The sequence below is a fragment of the Orycteropus afer genome, unplaced genomic scaffold, assembly GCF_000298275.1.
Source record: "Orycteropus afer afer isolate SDZICR_OR568_19922 unplaced genomic scaffold, OryAfe1.0 scaffold00099, whole genome shotgun sequence".
Lineage (NCBI taxonomy): Eukaryota > Metazoa > Chordata > Mammalia > Tubulidentata > Orycteropodidae > Orycteropus > Orycteropus afer.
Genome location: NW_006921686.1, coordinates 2,861,860 through 2,884,602, shown reverse-complemented (window position 1 = coordinate 2,884,602; position 22,743 = coordinate 2,861,860). Strand labels below are relative to the sequence as shown.

At 51.3% G+C, this 22,743-nt stretch overlaps 1 protein-coding gene across 1 annotated transcript in view; it reads right to left on the bottom strand.

The window, feature by feature from the left end:
• Positions 1 to 6,719, bottom strand: part of SLC1A5 (solute carrier family 1 member 5) — a 13,039-nt gene extending 6,320 nt beyond the window's left edge. Inside the window, exons 1-4 of the mRNA XM_007942883.1 lie at positions 6,139 to 6,719; positions 3,363 to 3,405; positions 2,857 to 2,916; positions 1,063 to 1,229 (exon numbers count right to left, since the gene is read on the bottom strand). Coding sequence (XP_007941074.1) covers positions 1,063 to 1,229; positions 2,857 to 2,916; positions 3,363 to 3,405; positions 6,139 to 6,710 — 842 coding nt within the window. The 5' untranslated portion in view covers positions 6,711 to 6,719. The remainder of the gene's footprint in view (positions 1 to 1,062; positions 1,230 to 2,856; positions 2,917 to 3,362; positions 3,406 to 6,138) is intronic.
• Between the last annotated feature and the right edge of the window lie 16,024 nt (positions 6,720 to 22,743).

The following is a 22,743-nucleotide window of genomic DNA, read 5'->3' as shown; positions in this document are numbered from 1 at the left end:
CGAACCCAGGAGAGAGGTGGTGGGTGCTTTGGGAGGAACGGTTGTGGTGAAAGGGCTGGAGGGAGGCAGCATGTCTGGCCTGGCAGGAATAGGCCCTGCGCTATTGATGGTGATTCTGCCTTCCTCTTGTGGGATTAGAGGAGGTCAGAACATGTGGCCTCCTTGCTGTTTTAGCAACTTCACATTTCTGGCCTCCTTGAACCGTGACAGAATAAATTCCTATTGTTTTAAGCCATGTGGTTTGGGGTCATGTTATTGCAGTCACGGGAAATGAATAGAGTTACCATGGATAGCCACCTCCTGAATCCCTGCCCCACCCTGTCCTTCTCCTTAGTTACAGCAGAAAGGCAACACCCACCAGCTGCCCGTGCAGCCAGGTGAGGCAAGTTTGGGCCCTGGGCTGTGGCCCTAACTCATAGAAATAAGCACACGGTTAGTATTAGGTACTATTGTTTGTTGTAGGGGTGCTATAGGCCAGGCCCTGTCCCACTGTCATTGGTGCCTGACTATAACCAGGTTCCACTGACAGCATCCTCGCCTTCCATGGGAGAGACCTGGGTTTGATTCTCGGCCAAAACGGCTCACGTGCAGTCACCACCTGTCAATGGAGGCCTGCGTGTTGCTAGGATGCTGGACAGGTTTCAGTGGGGCTTCCGGACTAAGAGGGACTACGAAAAAAAAAAAAAAAAAGCCTGGTGGTCCACTTCCAAAAATCAGGCAACGGAAACCCTCCACGGATCGCGGCAGTCTTCAGCCAATGCCAGGGATGGCGCAGGACTGGACAGCGTTACGTCCTGTTGTGTGGAGTCGACTCAATGACACAGCCAACAGCATAATCTTTTGACGATGGTGCTAGCAACTTCAGAGGGGACAGTGATGCACAGAGAGGGTGAGGCACTTGCATGAGGCCACACAGTCAGAAAATGGTAGATGCTGCGTTTGAACCCAGGCCGTCTGGCTCCAGGGAACAGATGGAAGGTGCCCCGCTGTGCACAGATATGTCTTGCCTGCCTCTGGCTAGCCCTCCCACCCTGCGCCCCAGCCCCCTCTCCCACCACCTACCACATGATCCAGGAGACCAGCACCATGGTGGCATCATTGAAGGAGTTGAAGAAACGAATGAGCAGCTCGCCCTCAGGCCCCAGTTTCCGCAGGGCAATGCCAAAGACGATGGCAAACACCACTAGGCCCAGAATGTTCATGCCTTCCACCTCACCCCCCCAGGGCACCTGCGGGCAGGAACAGAGCAGGGCGGTGGGGTGAGAGAGGGGAATTCAGTCAACCTGCGTGACCCACACAGTCACTGCCCCTGAGGGCCTGGCCTGGGAACGGCTGGGACCCAGCCCTGACAGGACAGCCCCTCCGACTGGGCTCGCCCTAGGCTCACAGTCCAGGTCCAAGGGTGGGGAGGGAAGAATCAGGGAGGACTTCCTGGAGGAGGGAGTATCTGAGCTGAAACTTGGAGGGTCGGAAGGTGAAGCAGAAAAAGAGGTGGGATAGAAGATTCTAGATGGAGCAAACAGAATGGCTTGGAAGGAGGGAACACTGCAAAAAAAAATTTTTAAGTAAGAATGGCTGGAATGGAATGACTCAGAAGAGAGGTCCCCCATGAGAGGCAGGGTAGGCGGGCAGGGGTCCGACTTCACAGGGCCTCATGAACTGGGGGAGGAGCCTGCAGGCGCTAGAAAGCCTGAGGGCAGGGCTCTGGGGCAGAGGAGAGGCTGGCTTAGATCTGCCCTTCTGAAAACCCTGTGGAGCAGTCCTAGTCTGTGTGTACGAGGTCACCGTGAGCTGGAATCAACGAGACAGCTACCAACAACAGCTGTGTGTCCTTGAGTCGCTTCTGGACTCAACGCTGATCCCACGTGACAGAGTGGACCCGCAGAACCGCCCCCTTGAGTTTCTTAGGCTGTAATCTTTACGCGCTTCAAACCCATCAGCCACTCTCTGGGGGAGAAAGATGAGGCAGTGTGCTTCTGTAAAGACCACAGGCTTGGAAACCCCATGGGGCAGTTCTACTCTGTCCTATGGGATCGCTATGCGTTGGAATCGAGTCAAAGCCAACGGGCAATCTGTATAGTAGCAGACTGCCAGGTCTTTTTGCCTTCAGAGCTGGTGGTGTGAACACCAATATTTCAGTTACCAGTCAAATGCTTAAGCACTGCACCACCAGGGTGCCTTCCAACAATCAAACCAAACCCACCACCACCGAGTGGATTCTGACTCGCAGCAACCCCCACTGGGGTTTCGAGGCAGTAAATCTTTAAGGTAGCTGATTGCCTGGTCTTCCTTCCGCAGAGCGGCTGGTGGGTTTGAACCCTCAACCTCCTGGTCAGGTCAAATGCCTTAGACACCACGCCTTCCAACGACAGCCCTGTACAAACAAAGTGTCTCAGTATCTTCCATAGAAAGACCCCTTTGGCTGCCAGAATGAGGGTGGTTGGGAGGGGACCGGGGAGGATACCAGAGATGAAAAGGAAGAAGCGAGAAAGGAAGGGGAACAGAGAGCAAAGCACAGAGATGATCCAACAGCAGGGGAAAAAAAAAGAGAAAAAAACAGAAATTGGGGAGGGCCCATGGAGAGTTTAAATCAAATTCTATACCAAATTTTAGATCAAGAGAGTAGACCCAAAACCAAACGCCCCGTGTGTTACAGACTAAAACTGTTCCATACGATTTTTTCTGACTGTGATCTTTACAGAAGCTAATTACCAGGCTTTTCTTCCGTGGTGCCGCTTGGTGGGTTAGTATCGGAGTGCAAACCGCTCAGGGACCTCAGGGAAGTGGAGGGAACAAAACAGAACCAGAGCAATGGACCAAGGGACAGGGGGCCCCACTACCCTTGCCCACTCTCACCTTCACCAAGGTGCCATTCTCGATTCCGCCAATAGCTTTCATTTCATAGGTGGTGGTATACTGTGGGGGAGGGGATTGGGACGAGTCAGCAGTGATATCACACAGGTTCCACCCCAACCCCCTACGGGTGCCCACTAAGGTCACAGCCTGCCTTCCTGCCCCAAGCATCCCTTAACACACTGTCTTCTCACCCTGCTGGCAACCCCGCTGAAGTACGACTATTAAATGCCTCCATTTTCAAGAGGTGGAAACTGAGGCTCAGAGACATCAAAGCACTTGCCTAGGGTCACACAGCTAGGAGACTCCACAAGGGTTCTGAGCCTGTATTCTTAGCTCTTGATGGGAAGGGGCTGGGTTGCAGGTCACCAGAACCCTCCAAGGTCGCTCGTAAACACGTGGGCACCTGCGTTTTTCCCAGTTCCATCCCAAATCAGGCAGCAAGGGCTGCACCAGCTCTCTCCCTCCCTGACCCCCCTCCACCCCTCGGGACACCCCTGAGGACTCACTGAACGGAAGGCTGCGGACACCAGGTTGGAGGGGAAGATATTTCTGTAGAGATAGACATATGGGGGGGGTGGTTATCAGACACTGTCGGGGGAAGGCAGCAGGGTAGGGGGAGCTTAGGGGACTGGGCTGGCCTTTTGGTAGATGAAGGGAAACCTTTGAGGCCCTGTTGCATGTCGATCCAGCTCCCATGTGTGCCCCTGCCAGAGCCGGGCCTGGCGTGAGGAGTCTGAGCCAGTCTCTGCCCTAGGAGGTCAGCATTCTCGCCCCGAGGGATTGTGGGTTGTGGGGGGCAGGAATGCTGGCTTCCCAAGGCAGGCTGGGGCAGGGTCACTTGGGGCCTCAGCTCCACCCCACAAGGCAAACTTAATACACTGGGTGCCTTGCATCAGCCACTTCCTTCTACAGGGCAGAGAGCTAGAGGCTGGGAGGGCTGAGAAGGGGGCTGGGCCCTGGGAACTGGCAGGTAGGCTGGCGGGCGTGGGGGCAGTGAGCAACCAGGAGAGGCTGCCGGGATGGCTGTGCGTTTGGTGAGTGTGCACTCACGTGGCCGTTCTTGTGTGATGGTGTCCATCAGTGGCCTCGTGTGTCTCAAGGTGACATTAAAAACGACACCTAACATGTCTGCAGCACGTTCTGCATACGGGGGTTCCCCCAATCAGCGCTTTATGTAAACTAACTCATTTAATCGTCACCACAGGAGTTCCTGGGGGGTGCATACTGTCAATGAACTTGGCCGCTACCCAAACTCGGCCACTAACTGAGAGGTTGGAGGTTCAAATCCACACACACCAACTGGCGATCAACTTCTAAATAAACAGCTGTTGACAACCCTGTGGGGTTCAGTTCTACTCTGTCACACGGCGGGTCACCGTGAGCTAGGGCTCAACTCGACAGCATGGAACCACCCTCACAACAGCCCTTTGGGATCAGCACAGCTATTTGCATTTGACAAACAAGAAACTGAGGCACGGAAAGGAGATGAAGCAGCTAGGAAGTGGCAGGGCTGGGAATTGAACCCCGTCAGGCTGGTTCCATAATCCTGACCATTACTTATACTCCCTCTCACCAGTGAGGCGGGGCATACCGCTATTTCTGTGGGTCAGTATTTAGTTTGTCAGGGGTTGGGGTCTGGCTGGGGGTGTGTTAGCATTTGGCTGTGTGGGACAGTGTCGGTGGGTGACCAGGTCATGTGCCATGGTAGCAGGCAATTCTATGGGAGCATGTTGGCGTGTGGCCTCGTAGAGTGTGTGTGTATTGTAATGCTGAACACTGGCATGACTGGAGAGGTCACTGAGTGCTTGTTTGTACTAGAAGGGTGTGCGTACACACTGGCATGTGTGTGACAGCTGGTGTAAGGCTACGTGGCTATTACAGCCGAGGTCGAGTATCTCTGTGTGTGGTCCATATGTCACCTGGGATAACGTAATGTGGTTGTACAAGGAATAACAACTGTGGCCAAGTGTTTCTACGTGCCTGTGTCGAGCTAGCTGTGTGTAGCTGTGCGTCACTTAGTTACAAGGTTGTCTGGCCATGTCCAGATATGTGGAGCTGTATGTCCCTTGGTTGAAAGATTGGCTGTGTTCAGCTGGTTAGCAGATTGTGTGGCTGTATGAGATGCGACAGCCGTGGCTGAGTGTCCATGTGCCTGCCTCCAGCTACATATGGCTGTGTCACTTGGTTGTAAGGTTGTGTAGCCATGTGAGAGGTCACAGCCAAGTCTCTGCGTGTCAGGCCATGGGCGAATAACAGCTTTTTTTGCATGCAGGGGAAGCTCATGTGTAAACAGCCATGGAGAGGGTGTGCCCACCTACAGATCGCCGGCACCCACCCAGCCGCGGCTGGGCTGGGACCCAGCTAATCTCCTCCAGCCAGAGGTGCTAGACAACTTCTGGACATCATGTCTCCTTCAGTCATCTCAGCACATGCTGTCACCCCAGAGGCCGGGGAACCCTCCTCCGTGACTCATCACTTCCTTCCCCTAGCTGGCCCCCACTTCTAGGAAGTCTCCCACCTGGAGACACTGAATCAGCGGGTCCGGATGGCAGGGCCATGTGGACCCGACGGTCTGTCTGCCTCCTCAAAGGGGGCGACGGCCAGGGGGTGGGGGGTCAGAGACAGAAGGGCAGCCTCCTGCGGAGAGGAAACCGATGGAAAGGAGCTGGTTGTGGCAGGAGGGGCCAGAAAGATGTAAAGGGGAAACTGCCAGGCCCTGGCTGAACGAGGCAAGGGAGGAGGTGTGGGGAAAGAACCTGGCGTGTGCCAGTGACACGTGGCCTGGGGAGCCTGGGGCTGGGAGGAGGGCCTGGAAGGGGTTTGCTTGGATCTTGGAGTCCTCCAGGGGCTCCCTAGGACCCTGGAGTCCTGGCTGCAAATCTTTATTCAGAGCCCCATCCTGGGGCCCTTGGGTGTCCAAAGATCCTCTCCCAAGAAGTTCCCCTCAGGGACCCCTCCCTCTCATAGGATCCCCAAAGACCCCAAAACAGTACTCTCTTCTTTCTCCCTCCGTGAGCCCCCTTAGCCTATCAAACACATGTTGGGAATCTCTCATGCATCCAGGTCCTAAATTTAGAACACCCCCCCAACCCGTAGTCGGTCCTCACCCTCTGTACCCCACATTCAAGGGACCAGAGAGACCACCCTCCCGCCCCAGAACCCGGGAATGTCTCTGTTCAGGGGGTCCCAAAGCACTGCTCCCAACCACATGGCCATTCCCGCCAACCCCAAGCCGCGGATCTGCGGGCCCCCCCACCCCCCAGTGGGCAGGCGGGCGCTGACCTCAGAAGATCCAGGAAGGAGTCCAACACCTCCTTGCTGGGGGCCGCTTCGCCAGCGTCCAGGGCCGGGACCGAGACGTTGATGGGCACAACGGCAGCGCCTGGCTGCAGCACCAGCGCCAAGCCCACGCCAAGCGCCGAGGCCAGCAGCGTGGTGACCAGGAAAAAGAGCAGCGCCCAGGAGCCCAGGCGGCCGAGCGCGCTCGGGTCCAGGCTGGCGGCGCCGCCCACCAGGCTGCACACCACCAGCGGCAGGATGATCATCTTCAGCAGACGCAGCAGCAGCTCGCCCGGGAAGGCGAAGGCCTCCAGGCGCGCGGGGCCCAGCGCGAGCTTGCCGCCGGCCCAGGACACCCCCAGCCCCAGCACCACGCCCGCTACCACGGCCATCACCGTGAACAGCACCAGCAAGTTGGCGCGAAGGCAGCGACGCACCTGGTCCCGGGAACGGCAGCAGCCGCCGACCGCCTCATCTTTGTCCTCCATAGGGACCAACGTCGAGACACCGTTCGCCATGGGCTCCATCGCCGCGGCGAACCCCTTGGAGTTTCCCCTGGGAGCATCGGCCGTCATGATGAGAAGCACCGGGGCTCCTTGTCGCCTGGAAGCTGGGGGAGCTTGAGGTGCCTTCCTAGGACGCCGAGGTTGCTTAAACTGAGATTTGGGGCACAGCGCCCGCAGGCTGGAACTTTGGAGCGGGTGGTTTCCTTACAGCTGGCAGCTCCGGGTTCGCTGGCTCCGGAAAGCTGGGTGTCTGAGCTCGATGGGTTGACGGTCGGGGTTCCTCTGCTCCTTCAGGTTGGGAAGAGAAGTATCAGGAACCCGAGAGATGGGAATCGGGAGCGCCCTGGGAGTTGGAAATACAGGAGTTTTTCAGGCTGGGACTTGGGGTCCTTGATCCAAATGGCAGAGATTTGCAAAAGGCTAGATCCTGTGGCGCAGATCCGGGAGGCGGGAAACCAGGCCACCTGGGTCCTGGAAACCGAGCGTTGGGGCTCCTAGAGTCTGAGGACCGGAAAACGGAGCTCCAGGAACAGAGGGCCCAGGCTTTTGGGTTTCAGAGGTTTCCTGGCCCCTGCGTGCAGAAGGCGGCGGTCTGAGGTCCTGGGAGGTAGCGGCTGTCGGAGAAGAGGGAGCCTCCCGGGCGCGCCGCGTGGCTCTGAGCGCGCTTGGCGGAAGCTGCCTGGATTAAGGTTGGGGGCGGGGCTTGAGAAGGCGGGGAGCGGAGTGCGGGCGCCGATTGGCTGAAGCTTCTCTGAGCCTTCCTGCTACCAGGGGGCGGGGCTGAGGCTGGAGCCATAGAGTATCCGTAAAAGGCCGACTAACAAATACAACGTCCAGGGGCGGGGCCTGAAGGGGCGGGGCATTGGGAGGGAGCTTTTTTTCTGCCAAAGGAATTGGGCTGCGGGTCTAAACTTTTTAGAACCTCACCTGGCGCAAAGGTCTCTACAATAAAGTACAAGGGAGTCGGGTGTGGTTCATTTGCATATCACCTCCTCCTCTTCACTCCTGTTGTTGTTGTTTGCCGTCGAGTCGGACCGACTCATAGCGACCCCTCCTTGGTTTTCTGAGGCAGTTTCACTACGGAAATAGATTGCCCCATCTTCCTTCCGAGGAGTAGCTGGTGGATTTGAACCACCAGCCTTCTGGTTAGCAGTCAAGTGCCGTAGCCACTATGCTACCAGAGCTCCCACTCCTAGTTGTTGTTATGTGCCGTTGAGTCCTATCCAACTCACAGCGACCTCTCCTTTGCCCAACCTTCCTTCCAAGGAGTGGCTGGTGGGTTTGAACCGCCAACCTTCTGGTTAGCAGTCAGGTGCCTTAGGCACTGCACTACCAGAACTCACTTTCACTCATTAGTTGGGTCTTTAGTCCGTCTAAGGACTCCAGTTCCTGGACTTCCGTTGATAAAGCTGGGATCTAAGATTTAAATGAGATGGAGTTGTTTTTAAAAGTTCCCAGTTCAGGTGGAAACACTGAGACTATGGCCCCTACCTGCCCATCAGCTCTGGAATTGAACCCACACCTGTGGCTTCCAGCCAAGCAAAAGATAGGCATATGAGTTAACATTTACCTGAGGTAGATAACACTCCTTGGAGAGAATAATCATGGGAGAAAGAAGGGCTGCTTATGCACCAGGAGACAACTTAGGGGGCAGGAGGGCTTGGAGGGATGGACACAGGGAAGAGGCCATTATCGGGAAGAAGTGGGAGGGGAGCTGTTGCATTGTGGTAAATTGTGGTCAATGTCGTGAGACAAAGTGTATGCGAACTGCTGTATGGAAAGTGAATTTGCTCTGTAAACTTTCACCAAAATCACAATAAAAATAAATAAATTAAATTAAAAAAAAGTTCCCAGTTCAGCTTGGGACGATGGTCGTGGGGGTGGGGGGAGGAGGACATCAAGCTCAATTGACACAACACGTTACATAAAAACATTGTTCTACATCCTACTTTGGTGAGTAGCAAGTGGGGTCTTGAATGCTTACAAGCCACCATCTAGATGCAACAGTGACTCTCTCCTCCCGAGCAAAGAAGAATGAACAAAACCAAAGACACATAGAAATGATTAGTCCAAGGGACTAGTGGACCATGAGAACCTCAGCCTGCGTGGTGACCCTGAGACCAGGAAAACTAGATGGTGCCCGGCTAGCACTGTCAACCACTTGGAAAAGTTGTGCCTCGGAAGTCAGGCCTGGTGATGTGCGTTTGAAAGGTCCTAGCCTAGGAAGCCTTAGGGGGCAGTTCTACTCGGCACACACGTGGTTGCCAGGAGTCAGAATTGACTGGATGACAAGTGACAACAATAGCAACAGGTTGTTGTTAGGTACCATTGAGTCAATGTCTACTGAGAGCAACCCCACATGACAGAGTAGAGCTGCCCCATGGGGTTCCTAGACTGTCATCTTTAGGGGAGCAGATCCCCAAGGCTTTCTCCTGAGGAGCCCTGAGGAGCCGTTGGGTGGGCTCAAACCACCAACCATCCAGTTAACAGTCAAGCACTTAATGCTTGTGCCACCAAGGCTCCTTAACAACAGACCCTTAAGAAAGGTTAACTACTAATAGGGCTACTAGCTCTGGTGGTGTGGTGCCTAAGGCATTTGACTGCTAACCAGAAGGCTGGCGGTTCAAACCCACCAGCCACTCCTTGGAAGGAGGTTGGGCAATCTGCTTCTGTAGTGATACCACCTCGGAAACCCCAGGAGGGGTCGCTATGAGTCCCAACTTGCCGGCAGTGCAAGGGAGGGAGGGAAATACTACTACTATTCTTATAAGACGCCCTGGTCTCACAGTGGTTAAGAGCCTGGCTCTAACCACCAGCTCCATGAAAGAAAAGACCTAGCAATCCTTTTCCATAAAGATGACAGACAGCTTTAAAAACCCTATGGGGCAGTTCTGCTCTGTCCTCTAGGGGCGCTGTGAGTTGGAATTGATTCAATGGCTGCAGACTACTATCATTACTACAGATTATGGCTTGGACCCCGACCAACTCCAAACACTGCTGGGCACTGGTGGTGAGCTCTCCCTCATGGTTACTACACAGCCCTGGTCTTAGGCCTGGGTGAAAGGAGCTTGAAGAGTTCATGGTGAGCAAGGGGGCTTCCTGAATTTAGAACCTGGCCAGGTTCCAAAGCCTCCACACACCCCCCAGGCACACATGACCTCATAGACCTACTTCCTGGGCCTCCTGGACATGGACCCCTTGGGAATCCCCCTACCCTCAAAGCCGCCGGCTTCAGGAAGCCCCCAACACACATAACGTCACAGTCATTCAGCAAGTTAAGCTCCTCGAATGTGTTTGGTTCTGTGTCAGACAGCAGGAGTGTGGACACCACAACCACACGGCCATGCATTCGAATTCTGACTCTACCTGCAAAATGGCGTGATGGCGGCAGCATCTGAACTTCTCTAACTTCCTGAGTGGGAGCTAGAACCACCGTCAGCAGCATCAACCCAAGGGTGCTTCCTGTGAGGACAGACATGCCACCCCCTCTAACTCTTTTGACCAATTCTGACACCCTCCCCCAGCACTCTACTCTGCTGGGTTTGATAATTCATTCCAGTGGCCACATAGAACTCACAATGTTCACAGTTATGGGGTTTATTAGGGAAGTTTTGTTGTTGTCAGGTGTTGTCAAGCCGTCTCCGACTCATAGCAACCCTGTGTACAACAGAACGAAACACTGCCCAGTCCCGTGCCAGCCCCACAATCCCTGCTATACCTGAGCCCATCGCTGCAGCCACTGTGTAAATCCATCTCATTGAGGGTCTTCCTATTCTTCGTTGACCCTCCACTTTACCAAGCACGACATCCTTCTCCAGGGAATGGTTCCTTCTGACAACATGACCAAAATAGGTGAGACAAAGTCTGGCCATTCTCACTTCCAAGGAGCATTCCAGCTGTACTTCGTCCAGGACAGATTTGTTACTTCTTTTAGCAGTCCACGGTACTCTCAGCATTCTTCACCAGCACAACTCAAAAGCATCAACTCTTCTTCAGTCTTCCTTATTCAGTTCTTACATTCATAAGAGACAATTGAAAATACCATGGTTTAGATTAGGTGCACCTTAGTCTTCAAGGAGACATCTTTGCTCCTCAGCACTTCAAAGAGTTTTTTTTGCAGCAGATTGGCCCAATGCAATGTCTTCTGATGTCTTGACTGCTGCTTCCATTGGTGTTGATTGTAGAACCAAGCAATATGAAGTCTTTGACAACTTCAATCTTTTCTCCATCTAACGTGATTCTGTATATTGGTCCAGTTGTGAGGAGTTTTGTTTTCTTTGTATTGAGGTGTAATCCATACTGCAGACTGTACTCTTCAGTCTTCATCAGTAAGGGCTGCAAGTCACCCTCCCTTTCAGCAAGCAAATTGTGTCGTCTGCGTATCGCAGGCTGTTAATGAGTCTTCCTCCAATCCTGATGCCACATTCTGCTTCGTATAGTCCAGCTTCCCGGATTTGTTGCTCAGCATATAGACTGAATAAGTATGGGGAAAGAATACAACCCTGACACACTCCCTTCCTGATTTTAAACCATGCAGTATCCTCTTGTGCTGTTCAAACGACAGCCTCCTAGTCTATGTACAGTTTCCTCATGAGCACAATTAAGTGTTCTGGAATTCCCATTCTTCTCAATGTTACCCATAATTTGTTATGATCCACCAAACTGAATGCTTTTGCGTAGTCAATAAAACACAAGTAAACATCTTTCTGGTGTTCTTTGTCTTCAGCCAAGATCCATCTGACATCAGCAATGATATTCCTTGTTCCGTGTCCGCTTCTGAAGCCAGCTTGCATTTCTGGAAGTTCTCTGTCAATATACTGCTGCAGGGAAAGTAAAGGGCTGCAATTCACGTTCAGGAACGTGCTCGGGATACAATTCTTCCATCAAGACAGGCTCCCCTCTGCCAGGTCCACAAGCATGCCTCTTTTTTGGTCTGCCTCTTGGCCTGGCTTCTGTTCTGCTTGGGCAAGTGGTACAAACCTCCTTTAGCTCTGTACATAGGTGTACTCCACACTGCCAGCAAGCCTCCTGTCCAAAGGCACTCAGCCTTCTTGCTCCATGGGCTGGCAAGCCTGCTGCTCTGTCTCATGCCAATCTCTTGGTTCAGTTGCCTGTGCTGCCACTGTGTCTCTGGCATCTCTCTGCTGTCTCTCTGACATCTCTGTTCTGTCTCTGTACCAAGGAGGTCCAACACAGGGATCTCGGGTCCAAGGATAAGCTCCACTCCTGGCTGCGCTTCTGTCTTGCTGGCGGTGAGATCCCCTTTTCCACATCTGGGACTGGCACATTTTAAGCCTAACCAGATAGCAAAACAGACCAATCCCAATGTTAAGTTCCATACACCTTATTTGCATAGTCTCACCCCCACAAAAGTGCCATGTACCTTATTCACATTATAAGTAAGGTATCTTTTAAAAAAAGTGCCATGTACCTTCTTTACATTATTAGCAAGCTGTGTTTTCAGTGGGAGCTGTTGTAGCATAGTGCCTAAGGCACTTGACTGCTAACCAGAAGGCTGGCAGTTCAAACCCACCAGCCACTCCTCAGAAGGAAGGTTGGGCAATCTACTTCCGTAGTGATACTGCCTCGGAAACCCAAGGAGGGGTCGCTGTGAGTCAGGTCCGACTCGATGGCACATAACAACAACACGTTTTCAGTACCGTGGACTGCTAAAAGAACTAACACATCTGTCCTGGAGGAAGTGCAGCCGGAATGCTCCTTGGAAGCAAGGATGGTCAGACTTCGTCTCACCTACTTTGGTCATGTTGTCAGAAGGGACCATTCCCTGGAGAAGGATGTCATGCTGGGTAAAGTGGAGGGTCAGCGAGAGAGGGGAGGGCCCTCAACAAGACCGATTGACATGGCGGCTGCAACGATGGGCTCAGGTATAGCAGGGATCGTGAGGCTGGCACAGGACTGGGCAGTGTTTCGTTCTGCTGAGCATAAGGTCGCTATGAGACGGAGATGACTCGATGACACATAACAGCAACAGATCCAAGTGGTGGGCCGCAAATGCTTCACATTGGCATAGTTCCACCCAGTTGCCTGGTGGGAGCCACAAAGACCTTGGCTAGAAGGGCCACGTTCAGTCATTCCCTGCAGCACCAGCACTTAATAGCTGCACTTCAGTTTCCTCATTTGCCCCGGCATCAATGTGAGCGGCCAACCACACTTCAAGGTGCTCAGGATTCCAGCAGTAAAACAAACAGCTCCCTGCTCCAAGTGCAGCTTGCATTCTAAGTGAAAGGAGACAGCCGGTAAATAAGGCGATGAACTTGGGCTGTCAGATGGGGGCAAATGCTGGGAAGAAAACTAAGGCCTTGTGAGGATGGGGTGGTGCAAAAAGGGCAAGGAGGCCACATGTTCCGACCTCCTCTAACCCCACAAGAGGAAGACAAGATCACCATCAGTAACCCAAGGCCTATTCCTTCAAGGCCGGACATGCTGCCTCCCTCTAACCCTTTCACCAACCGTTCCTCCCAAAGCACCACCCACCACCTCTCTCCTGGGTTCGATAATTCACTGCAGTGGCCACGCAGAACTCACAGATTATGGGGTTTATTAGGGAAGCACCAGGCTACAATTCAAGTACAGGAAAAAAGCTCCATCTCTCTCAGCCCGCCATCTCTCAGGCAAGTCTCTCACAGTCTCTCCCCCAGCAGTGCATGTCCCTCGGTGTCTTACTCAGCAATGCATGTCTCTTGCATCTCTTTCCCAGCAGCATATATCTCTTTCAGGAGCGTGTGTCTCTTTCAGCAGCACGTCTTCCTCAACCAGCAGTCAGAGAGAGCGTTCTGCCTCTAGGAGGCCTCCTTTTGAGCCCGGCAGGGTGGTCAAACTAGCCAATCACAGCATCAGAACTCTAAGCACTTGAGAGAGAGTGGGCACCTCCCAGAACATTGTTTTGTGCCACGCCCAACAGAAATAACCCAGGTGGACACCTTCAGCAATCAGGAGCTCCTGAGTTGCTCATAGCAAATCCCACCTTGGAGTTTACAAAGACTTATGGGTAGAAAAGCCACACTAAGTAATTTACTACACCTCAGGTGGTCAGAGTGGACCACTGTGAGGAGGTGACATTTGAGCTAAGAGTTGAACGAAAAGAAAGAGCCTGCCACTAAGGGATGGTTTAGAAAGAACTGTGCAGGGAGGTGGAAGAGCAGGTTCAAAGCCCCGAGGCAGTAGGAAGATATCAGATGGAATATGAGGAAACTAGACATTATCTCATCTCAACTAACGGAAGTGACTCCTCACCATCCCATTGTACTAGTTTGAAAGCAGATAGCATGTAACAAAGAGTCCCTAACCAAACCAAACACACTGACACCAAGTCAATTCCATCTCACAGCACCCCTAGAGGACAGAGTGGAACTGCCCCACAGGGTTTCCAAGGCTGTCAATCTTCACAGAAGCAAAGCCCAAACCAAACCCACTGCTGTGGAGTCCATTCTGACTCACAGCGCCCCTAGAGGACAGAGTGGAACTGAACCACTTTCCAAGGCTGTCAATCTTCACAGAAGCAAAGCCCAAACCACACCCACTGCTGTGGAGTCCATTCTGACTCACAGCGCCCCTGGAGGACAGAGTGGAACTGCACCACAGGGTTTCCAAGGCTGTCAATTTTTATGGAAGCAAAGCCCAAACCAAACCCACTGTTGTCCAGTGGGTTTGATTCCAACTCACAGCGCCCCTACAGGACAGAGCAAAACTCCCCATAGGGTTTCCAAGGCTGTAATTCTTAAGGAGCTCTGGTGGTGCATTGCCTAAGGCATTTAACTGCTAACCAGAACATAGGCGGTTCAAACCCACCAGCCACTCCGCAGAAGGGAAGACTGGGCAATCTACTTCTGTAAAGATTGACTGCCTTGGAAACCCAATGGGGGTCACTATGAGTCAGAATCGACTCTATGGCAGCGGTCTGGTTCGGTTTGATTTAACCTTTACAGGAGCAGACTTCCTCATCTTTCTCCTGCGGAGCAACTGGTGGGTTCGAACCGCTGGCCTTTTGGTTAGCAGCTGACTGCATTAACCACCACACCACCTGAGCTCCATGAGGAGTCCCTGGGTGATACCAAATGCATGGTCAAGGCTCTAGGCTGCGAAGGAAAGGTTGGAGGTTGGAGTCCAACCCGAGATGCCTCAGAAGAAGGGCCTGGGAATTTACTTCTGAAAAATCCAACTTTGACAAACGTGGGGTTAGCATGAGTCAGAGGAAGCTTGACAACAACTGGATGGGTGATGGGTTTGTTGGGGCCCAAACCTGGGCAGGGAGTTCACTCAGGTGTGTCCGAGCCTGCCTACCCTCCACCTCCATGGACACCGTGGCCAGCACCACCCTTGCCCTTGGCTTCTCACCCAGCGGTTTGGCCTCTGTGCTAAGGACCCAGCAGTGACTGAGACAGCCCTAGCTCTGTCCTCCTGGGCCTCACAGTCCAGGGAGGAGACAGACTCACTCCCAGTGATCACCCAGAGCGGACACGGCTGGGATGGGAGAGCCCAGAGGAGATGTTTGACCTGAGCGGGGTGGGGGTGGGGGCTTCAGGGAGGGCTTCTTGGAGGAGGAGGCATCGAAGCTTGGATATGAAGGAGAGAGATCAAACCCAGTGAAGATGCAAGGGAAAGCGTATTCCAGACAAAGAGACAACCATTCCATGCCTGTGTAAGACCCCAGGGTTGGAAAAGGAGCTCTGGTGGCGTAGTGCCTAAGGCATTTGACTGCTAACCAGAAGGTTGGTGGTTCAAACCCACTAGCCACTTCTGGGAAGGAAAACTGGGCAATCTACTTCTGTAGAGATACCGCCTCAGAAACCCAAGGAGGGGTCACTATGAGTCGGAATTGACTCCACGGCAGTGAGTTTGGTTTGTTTTAGGGTCGAAAAGAGCCTGGAATGTTCTATGGCTCAGCTCTAACCTTGTCAGTCTCCTTATTAAAACCCTCTGAGTGGCCCCAGTGACTTCCCGTGGGAGAAAGTCCAAACTCTTCAGTCGGGCATGTGACCTTTCAGTAATTCATTCCTTCAATCATTCAACAAATAATGTCCACAGAACAGAATACCAAGAGACGTCAGAGACCACGCACAGACACAGAGCAAACTCCAGGATTCATTTGACCGGTATTTGTCCAGAGCCTCGAATGTGCTGGGGAGCTAACTGTGAATGAAACAGACGAGAATCTTTTTTCTGTTTGCTCTGACATGTGAGCAAAGGGAAGACAGACAAAACTGCATTTTTGCACACACAACATGCCCACATAAGTAACACTCACATGCATGAAATGTGTATGTAAGAAACTAATGTGTAAACGGGCTGCGTGGTTAGCAGGAATGGTATAACGCACGTGTTATCTGTGTGGAAAGTGATAACGCCAAACATAATACACAAATAAGTCAACTAAGTTGTTTTGTGGTTCAGAAAGTGATAGAATATGTGTGTGTTGTTGCTGCTGGTTGTTGACAAGTCAGTTCTGACTCAAGGCGACTCCATGTACAACAGAATGAAATGTTGCTGGGCCCTGCGTAAGACGCGTGACTGTTGGAGTCCTCAAGTTCATTGTGGGGCCACTGTGTATTGTGCCATCCAGCCTAGGAGGCACATCTCACAGCTCGCTGTTGGACAGTGTTCTGTTGGGATCTGTAAGATTTTCATTGGTTAGTTTTCTGACATAGGTCATCAGTCCTTTCCTCCTAGTCCGTCTGGAAGCTCTGCTGAAACCTGTCCATCATGGGTGACCCTGCTGATATTTGATATCCCGCTGACATAGCTTCCAGCCTTACAGCAACGGAGAGACGCCACAGTATGGCAAACTGACAGGTGATGATATGGATACATATGTATGTATGTGTAGCAGCCCTGGCGGCATGGTAGCCATGTGCTAGGCTGCTAACTGAAAGCTTGGTGGTTCAAACCCACCAGCTACTCCACAGGAGAAAGATGTGGCAGTCGGCTGCCATAAAACCTTGGAAACCCTGTGGTGCAGTTCCACTCTGTCCTCTAGGGGCGCTGTGGGTCATCATTGACTCCACGGCAGTGGGTTTGGTTTGGGCTTTGCTCCTGTAAAGACTGACAGCCTTGGAAACCCTGTGGAGCAGTTCCACTCTGTCCTCTAGGGTCCTTGTGAGTAGGAATCCACTCCATGGCAGTGGGTTTGGTTTGGGCTTTGCTCCTGTAAAGATTGACAGCCTTGGAAACCCTGTGGGGCAGTTCCATTCTGTCCTCTAGGGGCGCTGTGAGCCGGAATCAACTTGACAGCAACAGATTATATGTGTGTATGTGCGTGTTGGTGTTGTTAAGTCCAGTCCAGTCAGCTCCGACTCATAGCAACCCTTCCTACAACAGAACAAAACACTGCCTGGTTGTGCACCAGCCTGACAATCCCTGCTATGGTTGAGCCCATGGTTGCAGTCACCATGTCGATCCATCTCATTGAGGGCCTTCCCCTTTCTCATTGACCCTCCACTTTACCAAGCATGATATCCTTCTCCAGGGACTGGTCCCTTCTGACAACATGACCAAAGTAGGTGAGACAAAGTCTGACCATTCTCACTTCCAAGGAGCATTCCATTCAGCCTGTACTTCCTCCAAGACAGATTTGTTCGTTCTTCTGGCAGTCCGTGGTATATTCAATATTCTTCACCAACACCATGATTTAAATGCATGAATTCTTCTTCAGTCTTCCTTATCCATTGCCCAGCTTTCACGTGCATATGAGGCAATTGAAATTACCATGTGTTGGCTCAGGTGCACTTTAGCCTTCAAAGTCACATCTTTGCTCTGTAGCACTTTAAAGGGGACTTTTGCAGCAGATTTGCCCAGTGCAATAAATCCGGGGTCAATAAAGACTCTTAAGCAGGAGAAAGCAAGGAGCAGGAGACTGTGGACAGGGCCCCATCTACTGTGGGGACCACAAAAGAATATTTAACAGCACTTATTTTAAATGCACTATCTTAGCGAGAATTCACAGAAACTCCCAGAAGCGGTTGCTTTCAGAAAGGAAAGCTGTGGCTTTGTGGTTCAGCATAGGGGCCTTGATTAAATCTGTCCTCTTGGCTTTGAGCCTCACTGTTTAGCAGCTGAATGACCTTGGGCAAGTCATGCAAGTTTGCTGGCCTGTAAAATGGGAATGATTACAGCATCAACCTCAGACAATCCCTGTGGGGTGGAGCCGAGTTCACTTGGATAAGGCGCTTTGGCTGGGGCCTTGCAAACCACAGCCCCGTGGTATTTTAAGCTGTTAGACCTTTTGCAAATAAACATGATGCATAAAGTGAAGTGAAAAACAAAACAAAAATACCAGAATGTTCTCTCAGCCACAGACTCACAGGCTTTGCCACTGTGAGTCTTGGGAACCTGGAACCATGAGGTTCAGGGAGACCTGAGAGACCGCAGGAGGGTTTCAGGGGCTGTGGCAGCAGGTGGCTGGGCAGGGGTGGGGAAGCTTCAGGCAGCTGTCCTTGTCATCAGGGCCTTGGGGTATGGAGAAATGGCCCAGGCCCGTTGGGCAATGTGGGTGGAGGCGTGGCTCAGCCCAGTTTCTGCGCCCCCTTCCAAGGGCAGGGGTACAGGACACAGAAGCAAGAAGGAGGCTACAGAACTTGAGGACCTTGGCATCTCAGAACCTCGGGGGAGTGGAGGGTGGGTTTGAAGCAGTGGGGAAGACTGGAGCATTTGGTCCAGGATTGGTAAGGAGGGCCCCACTTCCTGCTCTGGGCAGGCATGGAGAATAAAATACATGCACTGGTTTCATCCAGCTTCTCTCCGGCTCAGCCAAACCTCCTACCCAGTTTCGGATTTCTTCACTGGAGAAAGTGCCCTAGGGCTTCCAGGAAGAGGGCTGAGAGGGGCCAGGAGGAGTCTGGGCTGAGCAGTGGAGAATGGGGACCCCTGAGAACAGGGAGGTCCTTCTCAACCTCAGCTTGCCACCTGTGAGGCAGGTATTATTCTGAATAGCATCTGCCTCGGGAAGTCCTAGGAGCCCTGGTTGTGCAGGTTAAGTGCTCAACTGCTGACCGAAACTGCTCACCAGCTGCTCTGCAGGAGAAAGAAGAGGCAGTCTGTTTCAGTAAAGACTCACAGCCTTGGAAACCCAGTGGTGCAGTTCCACTCTGTCCCCTAGGGGCGCTGTGAGTCAGAATCGACTCCACGGCAGTGGGTGTGGTTTGGGCTTTGCTCCCATAAAGACTGACAGCCTTGGAGACCCTGTGGTGCAGTTCCACTTTGTCCTCTAGGGGCGCTGTGAGTCAGAATCCCCTCCAGGCGCTGGGTTTGGTTTGGGCTTTGCTTCTGTGAAGGTAGGAGCTCTGGTGGTGCAGTGCCTAAGGCACTTGACTGCTAACCAGAAGGCTGGCGGTTCAAACCCACCAGCCACTCCTCGGAAGGTAGATGGGGCAAGCTATTTCTGTAGTGATACCACCTCGGAAACCCAAGGAGGGGTTGCTATGAGTCGGGGCCGACTCGCGGCACGTAACAACAACAACTCAACCTGAAGAAGGTCCTTGGTTGGTGCAAACGGATTATGTTCAGCTGCTAACTGAAAGGAAGGCCTGGTAATCAGCTTTCTGTAAAGACGGCAGCCGAGAGAACCTGACAGAGCTCAGACCCTCTCTGTAACAGAGGGTCATCGTGAGTGGGAATTGACTCCATGGCAATGGGTTTTCCCAGCACTACTTCAGACACTATTCTGTTGTGGCCCATAGGGTTTTCACTGTCTGATTTTCATAAGCAGGTCGCCTTTCTTCTAGGCTTACAATAACAAAGGTTGATTCCTTGCTCATGTTACATATTCATTCAAGGTCAAATGGGGATGATGTTACCAGACTGTTGGAACAGCCTCCATCTGAAACACAGTGTTATGATCAATGTTCTGTGTCAACTTGATTCAGTTATGATTCTCCATAGTTTGGCAGACACTGAACTGATTGCGTTTTCGTAATGATTATGATGTAATAATCACTTCCATGATATGAACACATGTGATCAGCCAATCAACTGTAAGAGGAGTTTCTTTGGGGGTGTGGCCTGCATCCAATTATATGGAAATCCTAGCAAAGTTTACTCTGAATCCTGCGTCTGGCTTGTTGTCATCTGACCTCCGGTTCTTGGAACTTGAGCTAGGACTTGGTCATCTAACCTTCCACAGCCTCATGAGCCAACAGCTTGTGGTCTGACCTGCTGATTGTGAGTTTATTAGCCTCTGCAACCATGTGAGTCAGGTGAAGCCTCCAGCCTGACACCTGACCCATGGATTTGGGACTTGCCAGCCTCCACAACCATGGGAGCTGTTTTCTTGAGATAAATTTCTCTTTCTCTATCTCTCTGTATCTATCTATCTATGTGTTTCTCTAGAGAACTGGGCCTAAGACACGTGGCGGGTAATGTGGCAAATTGCACCCTGGCTTTTAAACACACGTTACTTCATTTACATTTCATTGGCCAAAGCAAGTCACCTGGCCTAACTTTGAAAGACAGTGATGTAAAATCTTACCTTGTGCCCAGAAGAAGAGGAGGAGTGAATCTTGATGGACAGTCTTAAAGAGTATTAAAGTTGCCGATTCTAGACTCCTGACTTTTGGAGTCCAAGTGTTCTCAGCATTGTCTACGTTTTCAAACCCTAAGGGTCAAACTATTAGTCAAACCAAAAAAAAAAAAAAAAATCACTGCTGTGGAGTCTGTCCTGACTCAGAGCGACCCCTCCTTGGATTTCCGGGGCAGCATCTCTACGGAAGCCAATTGCCCAGTCTTCCTTCTGAGGAGTGGCATGAAACAAATAAGTGGATCTTAACCAGGCAGTTACAGTGGAAAAAATATACTGTATCTATTAAATAACAAGGCGCTCTGGTTGTGCAGTGCCTAAGAGTGCGAACCAGAGGGTTGGTGGTTCAAACCCACCAGCCACTCAATGGGAGAAAGAAGGGGCAACCTACTTCTGGGAAGATTTACTGCCTTGGAAACCCAATGGAGGTTGCTATAAGTCAGAATCGACTTGATTGCAGTAGGAAGATGACCTGATCCAAGACCTGCTATTTTTAGTGGTCTCATGTGGTAGGTGAAAAAAAACAACAGATTAAACCATGTTCTATAGAGACTTTTTTTTTTAAGCCTTAGATAGGACAAAGACAAAACAAAGAAAATTATCCAGGATGAGGGAAACCATCGGCATGTACACAGTACAAGAACTGAAAGGAGTCCATTGAGTCATATCCATGAGCTCATTATATATGAAAGAAAACAGAAGGAATCATCACTGAATCGTGATTGGTGCCAGGTCAATTCAGCACTGTGGTAGGCGGGACTATAGAAGCAGAAAGGACTGTGATTGGCATACATACATCATCGAAGTTTAAAAAGGGTTACAGGATTGGTTCTGGGGCTTGACCGCCGGCTACATGGTGGTCAGGATATGACTCGTGACCATGTAGCCCTGAGATAAAGCCTCAAGGTGGTTACAAGACAATGCCACGACCCTAACCTGTAATTTCTCATCTGTCAGTTTGCTGTACTGTGGTGGCTTGCGTATCACAGTGAGACTGGAAGCAATGCCACCAGTACTTCAAGTACCAGCAGGGTCCCCCGTGGTGGACAAGTTTCAGGGGAGCTTCCAGCGAAGACAGACTGGGAAGAAGGACAGGGCCACCCGCTTCTGAAACACTGGCCACTGAAAACGTTATGAGCAGCTGCGAAACACAGTCTGATTTATTACCGGAAAGGACCAGTGTTTCATTCTGTTGTAGATAGAGTCCTAGGAGTCAGAACCTACTTAACAACACCTAACAACAGGGTGTGTTACGAAAGTGATTGTTGTTCCATGAAATTTTGGTTAATTTGTGTGTATATGTGTGCACACACACATACGTACATATTGCTGTAAATAAAATATACTTCCTAGCGTGCATTGGGGAGCTCTGGTAGCATAGTGCCTAAGACACTTAACTGCTAACCAGAAGGCTGGCGGTTCAAACCCACCAGCCACTCCTTGGAAGATGGGGCGATCAACTTCCGTACTGATACTGCCTCGGAAACCAAAGGAGGGGTCGCTATGAGTCGGGGCCAACTCGACGGCACACAACAACAACAACAGCGTGCACTTAAAGAGCCCTGGTGGCACAATGGTTAAGCATTCAGCTGGTAACTGAAAGGTCAGCAGTTCAAACCCACCAGCGGCTCCGCAGGAGAAAAGACCTGCCAATCTTTCCCTGTAAAGATTACAGCCAAGGAAACATTGTGGGGCCGTTCTACTGTGTCGTAGAGGGTTGCTGTGAGCCAGAAGCCACGTGATATTTTTATTTGTAAATCTTATCATTAGTAGCATTTTGCTGAAGATAATTCAAAACCGCTTGCAGCAGTATACTGACAGGGAACTTCCAGAAATGCAAGCTGGATACAGAAGAGGACACGGAACTAGGGATGTCATTGCTGATGTCAGATGCATCTTGGCTGGAAGCGAAGAATATAAGAAAGTTTACCTGTGTTTTATTGACTATGCATAGATATTCGACTGTGTGGATAACACATAACAAATTGTGGATAACTTTGCAAAGAATGGGAATTCCGGAACACTTAACTGTGCTCATGAGGAACCTGCACACAGACCAAGAGGCAGTCATTGGAACAGGACAAAGGGACATTGCATAGTTTAAAATCAGGAAGGGAGTACATCAGGGTTGTATCCTTTTACCGTCTGTATTCAATCTCTATGCTGAGAAAATAATCTGAGAAGCTGGACTATATGAAGAATATTGTATTGCGTTGCAGGAAGATTCATTAACAACCCGCAATATGCAGTTGACACAATCTTGCTGAAAGGGAAGGAGACTTGAAGCACTTACTGATGAAGATCAAAGACTACAATCTGCAGTATGGATTACAACTCAACATAAAGAAAATGAAAATCCTCACAACTGGACCGATAAGCAGCATCACAGTAAATGGGGAAAAGATTGAAGTTGTCAGGGATTTCATTTTTCTTGGATCCACAGCCAACACCCAGGAAAGCAGCAGTCGAGGAATCAGAAGTCGTATTGCACTGGGACAATCTGCTGCAGGAATCTCCTTAAAGTGTCAAAGAGCAAAGACGCTGTCACTTTGAAGACTCACTCAATGCCATTGA